At 33.5% G+C, this 8,392-nt stretch overlaps 1 protein-coding gene across 2 annotated transcripts; it reads right to left on the reverse strand.

The window, feature by feature from the left end:
• Nucleotides 1-323: 323 nt before the first annotated feature.
• LOC7458877 (uncharacterized) lies at nt 324-6,177 on the reverse strand. Of its 2 annotated transcripts, XM_024591892.2 has the most exons (11): nt 6,005-6,177; nt 5,106-5,286; nt 4,506-4,678; nt 3,088-3,509; nt 2,943-3,012; nt 2,332-2,678; nt 1,710-2,158; nt 1,430-1,595; nt 1,158-1,319; nt 991-1,079; nt 324-859 (listed from the first exon to the last, which is right to left on the reverse strand). In XM_024591892.2, the coding sequence occupies exons 2-11, from the start codon at nt 5,216-5,218 to the stop codon at nt 709-711; spliced, it is 2,142 nt and encodes a 713-aa protein (XP_024447660.1). In that variant the 5' UTR covers nt 5,219-5,286; nt 6,005-6,177; the 3' UTR covers nt 324-708. The 2 variants fall into 2 exon arrangements, with proteins under 2 accessions (XP_024447660.1, XP_024447661.1); XM_024591893.2 differs by lacking the exon at nt 5,106-5,286 and having other exon boundaries at nt 4,506-4,751; nt 6,005-6,176.
• Between the last annotated feature and the right edge of the window lie 2,215 nt (nt 6,178-8,392).

Here is an 8,392-nt window from a genome sequence, read left to right on the forward strand (position 1 = left end):
AAATGAAAGAAAAAAGACAAACTTCTTAAGCTCAAGAAGCTAACTAGGACACACCTTTAAAAGCTAAAGCCCCACTAAAACCTAAGAATTTTACCCTAAAAATGCGTGGAAGCTAACTTCATGCACGCAAGACCAAGAACCCTAAAATGTTCGATGCATGGCAATTGGCAATTTGGCATATGAGGGTTGAGGGTTGAGGCTAGTTGCTCTCTAGTTTGCTTCTTGCCTCAGGAGTTGTCAATGGCCTTCTGCTTGAAACTATGATGTATTTTACCGAAAAAGCGGACCTTAAGAAAAAGGCTCCCCATTAGTGGAAATGGATATCCAGGAGAAAAAAGGAAAAAAAATATAACTAACAGCATATAACAATGAATACAAGTAATGGTCTCACATGGCAACCATGCCATTTACAAAAATTGAGGCAAGTGCTAATACAAGATTGTCAAATGTTCGAGGGAATGGGCAAAGAAAAAACTCTTCCCTCCCTGTTATCTTGAAGACCACTGCCTCTGTCCCAGTCGTAACTCCTACCTCGCTCATCACCCCCGGATTCCACAGCTTCCGACCAACAAAATAATGAATTGGCAATAACGTTGTAAAAATCTCCTACTCTCACATATCCCAACATTCGGGCCTTAAAAAATTGGTATAGGTCCTCAGCTAAACTCGACCAGAGACTGAAACTTCAAATATAACTGTAAAACCAAGTTAGTCTTCTTTCCACTTGTTAACATAATTGAGGAAAGCATTGGCAGGATTCTCTCTTGGTAGAGCCCGAACACGAGTAGATCTCCTCTGCACAGCCTCCTCCAATGCAATTCTGTTAGCCAAATCCTTTGATCTCTTCTGGAGTTCCATGCTGGTAAAAGGATTTGTATTAGCTATGTTAATAGGTTAGGCACAAATTGATAAAGAAAAAAGAAAGTTGCATAGCCGTCTTCATTGCATGGAAACGGAAATAATTTCATATACATACGAACAATCACTCACCATATTCTGCTGTAGAATTTCTCCACCTGTTTTCGAAGAGCCTTCTCTCTCTCACCCTTGGGGTTCAATGAGCCCATCAATAAATCAATCTGTTCAACAGAACTATGAGTGATTGGAGAAAGGAAATAAAATAAGTGGATAGATAACAATTATTCAGTGCCCGCTACCTCTTCCTTGCAACAATAATAGCCCCATAGCTTGGAATCAGAACTCTCAACAAACATCCTCCCATCACGCTTGAACCACCAATACCTGTTATAATCTCGGTCTTTACCCAGAGGGTTGGTGTGCAGGATCCGTTTCTCTATCTCACGTTCAAAATATTCTCTCTACATCAGAAATAAAAAAACAATGAAAAATGAGTAAAGCAACAAGAGCAAGCATATAAACACATGTAGGCACACTATAGGGAGAGCAAGATCAGTAGAAGGTAAATAACCCTTTGCTCTTTGCCGCTCCGTTTTGCTGCAGTATTTTTTTCATCCCTCAAAAGTATCAATGCTTCCCTTTTGGTTAAATCTATCACATTCTCTGCTTGGCCTTCCACATTCATATTCTTCTTCTTGCCTGTTTTCTTTGATTCAATGTCTGAACGGCTACTCTCACTGTCCAAATTGCAATGAGCTTCAAATCAGGCAAGTTTACTATTATTCTCTAGTCCATATTCCTCTGTAAGTGTGTGTGAACTTGTGCACTGACATACAATAAAAAAATGAAACCTTCTTTTTGATGGATTGTTTGGTCTGGCTGAGAAGATCTCTCCCTTCTTTTTTGCGATCTGCCCATTCTGGCCAATGTGATTCCCATTTGCCAACACAGGTTGATTTTTTCCTATGATATCAGCACCATGCCCATTCATTACTGCATTAGCAACAGATTTGGCCTTCAACTGTTCCTTTTCTCTTTTTTTCCTGCCCTCCTCCAGTGCTTCCCCCCTCTTTGTTGCTAAGAGTACCTGCCGCTCTTCAACATATTCAGCCAACTTCTCCCTCGCAATATCTGTTTCAAGGACTTCATTGACCAATTCTCTTAAGATTCCTAATTTGACTTGAGCATCTAAAAGGCCGTAGTGCCCCCGCTTAATTGTTGTTATGTGAGTGGAAAAATCACCAACATTGATGATCTCTACGAAATCACACAGATATTCTGTCCAATTAGTTAATGTTATCTGTCAAAAAAGAAAACAAAAATCAGAAGTCATCAACAGTTAGCACCATGAAGGAGTGATAAAGAGAAGCTCTGAATGAAGAGCAGCGAGAAACCTAATCTTGTAGAAAATGTGAGAATCCACTTTTAACCATACTTAATTTCCATAATAGCAAGGGAAATTCAGCACTATACCTTCAATGATCGGATTCTTTTCTGAACAGCTGAAAAATATTCATCTTTGTCATGTTTTAATAACCGAAGTAGAGAAGAATGTGTTTCAACAATTAGATTCACATTACTGCCCTTATGGCAAATGGCATTTTCAAATTCTTCAAGAGAGAACGGCGACAGATGTAACAGCTTACAGAAGGAGGAGCAAAAATCCCAAACCATTAGAAGATCCCCAACACAATTCATTGGAACTTTAAAGTCCCTTGAAGGCAAAGGGCGGGCTGTAAAGACTGGATCATCTGTTCCAGGCTGCACCAAAAGATCATTGATTGGATACTTGATAGGCTCTTCCTTTTGTTGATTATCTTCTGCAAGTTTAAATACAGAAATAAAAGAAAACATCAAATGATGATTTATTAGATATGCATGACCTCAAGGGCCTTTTAATATCACGAACTCTGCTCAAGTTCCCAACCCCCAATAAAAGAGAAAAGTAAAATATGAACAACGCTTATAAAATCTCAGATTTATACAAAGAACTGACAAAGCATACTACGAATATATAAAAGGCAGGCTAAATTTGAAAAAGAAAAAAAAGAAAGAAATAGGTAGCTTCTATATTTCTAACCTACCTTTCCCGGTAGCCTCAGCTTCCTCACCTTCCACTTTCTTCTTTTTAAGTTTTCCAGATTCTTCTACATCCTGGACATGATGCATACAAACCAACATGATATGCGATGAACTCTAAAGACCAAGAAAATTTAACAGTATATTTACCGTGGCATCTTTCTTTCTTTTATTATAGACTATTCCATCCAGGATGAAAACTTTGCCCTTTAAATCCTGTGGTGGATCCCTTGAGATTCGATATTTTTCTGCCAGTTTGTCATGAAGCACCCAAGGAAAACTTCGGTATGTAGATTTCCGAATAAAAGGCTTCAAACTGTTCCTACTGAAAGGAGATTTCTTCCATATCAGATCATTTCGGTTCACTATTGCAGTTTCTGTAACTTTCTTATTCCTATCAAGCCATGCTACCTCATATTTAGTTTTAACAGTACCCTCCTCCAGAACCTTTAATATCTTGCAAGGGCAGAGATCACTTTTCTCTCTCTTTCCATGTAATTCAGCTCCTATAAACAAAGTTTCCTGCAACTTTGCTGCTATCTTGTCTGCAAGATCTTTCAATGAAAGCATACCTGAAATACCAATGGGTTGTAAATACAAAAACATAGAATCAGTAGATAAAAGGAGTAAAAGCCAAACAGGCATTTCAAGACATACAAAGCCAATGTTTGGGTTTACAACAAAAAATAAGCACATATGCCACTTTTTTATTTTCTCTTACAGGCAATTCAGATCTTATCCAAAAAAAAAAATTATGTTTCAAATTTATTTTATAGCATCAGTGCATTAGAAAGTCTCAACCAGCTACTTCAAAAGGAAGAGACAAGCTTCTAATTCAAAGTAACAATAACCAGGATAGTTATAACTGAACTTTTAGAGAAAAGCACAGCTTATGCATTGAACCTTAAATAGTACATGAAATGTTGGCATTGCGGAAAATTGATTCACATAAGAAAAAATTATAGATCATGTTACTGATATGTCATCCAATTTGGTCCACATTCTTTTGGAAAGGTTTTCAAGTATGAACCAAGTAAACTAACAGACTAGAGCTTTGATTATTATGGATTATGGTACACCAAATGCAATTTTCAGATTTTCCCAAGGGTGTAACACTAGCCTCTGCAGGACTAGACCATATGAAAGTGATGCGGCAGCTACACAACAAGCACATGAGATTAAAATATAAAAACTGAAAATATGATTCTAAACATTGTTGAACATAAAATTGTACAAATGCAAATCATCATTCTGTTTTTTTTTCTTCTTTTTTTTTTGTAAATGAATATCAGCTGATGCATATCAAAATAAACCCATGTCTCCATATGTCAAACATGTCAAACCTTTATAACCATTTCCACACAGAAATCAAGAAGCATAACTGAGCAAGGTATCAGGTGCCAAATATTTGATATGAGGCTTTGAAGGCAAAAGAAATCCACATTGTAAAAGCATCAGCAAAGTGATCAATAACCATACAGAAGAGATGAAGGACGAGGAGGGAAAAGAACAGATCAAAAAATAAAATAATAGTATTCATATTAATACAGCAGAGAGTTAGTTCTTACTAAATTGAATGGTGTGAAGTGCCATGGCCATGAGCTCTTTGGGTATCTCTGGAACCTTCTTAGTTGCATGTTTTTCAGACACCAATGCCTCTTCATAAGTCAAGTTACCTTTCCCACTAACTTTACATGTCCAAATTCTCTGGCGATACAAGTTTATCCGGTTCAAATATATTCTAATTCAAACTAAGGAAAAAAACAACTCGCAATCCATCTTAATTAATCATCCATCATGCAAGAAGCCAATACCTAGAAGCCCAACAAAGTTTTGCCTGCTTCAGTTAGAATGAATACAAAATGTGTCAAACGATTTAGCATGTCCAAATATAATTCATATTTCATACAGCCTTAAGAATTCAAACTAGGAAAACCCGTAACCTAGGAATATCTCTTTTGACCTTTTATCCAGTTCATCTACACCCTAATCCAAACTAAGGAAAACCTAGTAATACCCCATGTGGCAGCAGAAAAGAAAAGGGGACCTCCACCAAACAGAGTTTTCTAGGGTCTATTAGAAACTATAAGGATTAAAAACTAACTCATCATGCAAATCCAATAAAACATTCTATACAATTACTTTCAATAATTTTTAAAGAAGGATACTGATAATCTCGGAATATCTCTTTTGTGAATCGAACTTGGTATACAAGCTCATTAGGATCCAAGTCCTTAGGCGGTTCCAACAAGGGAAACGCCTTTTTCTTTAATAATGGCATTGTTGGAACCCACCCAGATCAGAAACCACAAAATCTCGCAAATGTCCCCAAAGTCAAAATTTTTGTAACTGCACAAAAATACACCATGAGCAAACACCTAAGCAATAACACAAAATAATTTCAAATTAAGGCACCACTCAAAGATTATCAACTAAAATTCATTCTTTAGATCACATTTTTATTTCCTTCATTCCAACTTACAAACAAATGAAAAGCCAGATCAAATAACATAAAAATATAACAAAAGTTCACATCTTTTTCACACATTCCCCCAAAGTAACCTCCTTTGATGTCCAAGTTCAACTAAATTATCCTAAACAATCTGTTTTTTTCCCATGGAAACCCTAGAAACAAAAGGGCACAACAAGTCACTCAATTCTAAAAATTTATGCATAACAAAAAAATGAAAAAGTGTCACATTGATCCAAATCATTACAGTCAAGCTTGTTTTACAATAAATAGAAGCAACCCACTAACCTGAAAAAAAAAAAAAAAAACCCTAGAATTTAAGCACCTTCACTTTGACTACTCAAAAACCTTTTTTTAGAGAACCCATTTGCCAATATTCATCATAAAAACAATGAAAATATTTTTTTTTAGTTTTCTTCACTGCCCCACAACAAAAACAAGAAAACCCCATTTTCCATAACCAAAAAAATTGTGAAAAAAAAAACATTAAGACTATACCAAAATCAGGTTCCCGCCATAACCGAAATTTTGAGCAAAATAAGTCAAGAACTAGAACAAAAGGAGAAAAAAGCAGAGTAAAAGAGAGAAATAGCTTACAGAGAGGACTAGATTTGAGGAATGTAAATCGAGAAAGAGAGGGAGAGGTGGTGGTGGTGGTTCTTGACTACGTTTCTTGGGTATTTATTGTTTCTTCGAATGGACCGGAAGAGAAAAGAAACTTGGCACGTTTTTGTGTTTTCCGAATGTTGCAAACGTTGTCTCTACTCTCTAATCCCAGCTTGATGGGAACCCAAGACTGTAATTTAAAAGATATTATTTTTTTATGAAATATTACTATAATCACCTATAGATAATTAGGTATAAATTTTTTTATATTCAAATTAAATCTCATTAACTTTTAAGTATTCATTAAATATTTAAATATAGATATTCATTAAGAATATATGATTTAAACCTGATATCAAATACAAACACTAATATTTATAATTATTTAGTATATAATTAGTTTAATATATATGTAATTTTTAATTTTTTTAATTATTTATTTATTTAAGATCTAGACCAATATTTTTTAATTTTTACCTTTAAATTTTATTCTAACCCGATCGGTCCAAAACTTTTCCTACTCATTTTAATATTCTATTTTTATTTTTATTTTTATTTTTAATATTATCCTGAAGCTTATTAGAATTTGTATTACATTAAAAATGAAAAGATAACATTGTTATGAAATAAAAACTCAGGTATAATGGGCTAGGTCAAAAGTCAACACACCTTTCATAGTTCACCTTAGACCCAATTAAGGTTAGGCCTACTCTCAAAGAATCTCGGGCTTTTAGTATATCATAATGGATATTGGCAGCCCAGAGATTATGGCATAATAAGTATTAAAAATTTTATTTTCACCTATTTTAAATATTTATGGAAATTGATGAAGAGGCATACTGTCTCATTTTTCTTCTCAAAATCAGGATTTTTTTTTCTAAATGAATGTACTTTTTAACACATAACAAGTGAATGGATAGGGAACTATTTGTTCAAAACCAAGAACTCAGGCTACAATAAAAAATATATTCTAATTAATAAAAATTAATTTAATATTAATACCATTTTTAAATAGTTGACCCTTCAAAAAAAAAAATTGTCGCAACCCACTAGTTATATCTTCACATGAATGGTTTGCTTTCTTGTATGCAAAATTATAATTTATCCGCGGAGTAAGAGTAAGTATATATTTAATATTGTGATAATTTTTATGATTATGGTTTTTTTATAAAAAAAAGAAAAAAGAAAAATCGTTTTCAGTATCATAGCCATCAAACATTTCGTTTCTAAGATAGATAAATACATGCCTAATACAGAGCTAAAATCGCAGTAATTTGGAAGAAGTTAGCTCCTTTTCCTATGTTCAGCAGACCTTTCAAAACGTAACGAGAGGACCAAAGAAGAACAAGAAAGTTATCAAGAGGAAGTAGCTAATGGTTTCTAAATCAAGATTAGCCTTGAAGAAATGTCTGATGATTTTGAATTACTGAATTGGCTCCATAATCTTGAGGAGAGGACCAATCCTTTTACTGCTTGTAGATGAAATCGCCCTTTCCTTTTGGCAACTGTGATTGCTCATAGGGAGAGAAGGCAGAGAATAATGGTCTCCATGTTATCTTGAAGCTATAGATGGGAGTTGTAGAGACTGCTTGGGAGATCCTGTTTGTTTACACTTTTTAATTATGCTTTTTAAGAAATTTTCTTTTTTAAAAAAAATTATTTTTTGAGTATTTTTAGATCGTTTTAATATATTAATATTAAAAAATAAAAAATATATTATTTTGATGTATTTTCAAGCAAAAAATACTTTGACAAGCAACCGCTACTATAATGTCAAACACTACCAGAGTATGGTAAATATTTCTTTTCAAAGTATTTTTTTCTTGTAAAAACATCAAAATAATATTTTTTAAAAAATTATTTTTAAAATCAGCATATCAAAACGATACAAAAACACTAAAAAAATATTAATTTAAAACTACAAAATTATTTTAAAAATTTTTAAAAACATAGTTAGACCACAATGTTAAATGAAGTCGTAATCTTTGGCTCCACTACAAAAACTAGTAGGCTTTGGGTTCGAGCTTTGCTAAGGATTAGATAAAAAGCAAATAATTACATTAAAAAATATAAAATAATGTTATTTTTTACTCAATGGAATGAAATATTTGAAAACTTAACCAATATATTAGAATAAATTAATTGACAACCATAACCGTTAATAAATGAAAAAAAAATTGAGTTGCTTGTTCGACCAAGTGGACAAACTCAAAACTAGCTATCTTACTCAAATGGTGATTTATTTATTTATTTATTTTAAAAAAAGCACCTCTATCATTAGTCTTGTCTGACCCTAGCTTAAATATAAAAACAAAGAATTGTCAAAGGACTAAAAAGAATTGAGGAGTTAAATGAAAAGACGATGATAAATTATATCGA

This window comes from Populus trichocarpa, chromosome 19 (genome assembly GCF_000002775.5).
Source record: "Populus trichocarpa isolate Nisqually-1 chromosome 19, P.trichocarpa_v4.1, whole genome shotgun sequence".
NCBI classification, from domain to species: Eukaryota; Viridiplantae; Streptophyta; class Magnoliopsida; order Malpighiales; family Salicaceae; genus Populus; species Populus trichocarpa.

Bases quoted from the DNA above. Each gene is read 5' to 3' on its own strand.
- LOC7458877 (XM_024591892.2), bottom strand. From the start codon at position 5,218: ATGCCATTATTAAAGAAAAAGGCGTTTCCCTTGTTGGAACCGCCTAAG. The intron at 4,679-5,105 runs GTATCCTTCTTT...AGTTTGAATTAG, and splicing joins GAGATATTCCGAGATTATCA to AATATATTTGAACCGGATAA. The intron at 3,510-4,505 runs GTAAGAACTAAC...TTGGTATTTCAG, and splicing joins ACTTCACACCATTCAATTTA to GTATGCTTTCATTGAAAGAT.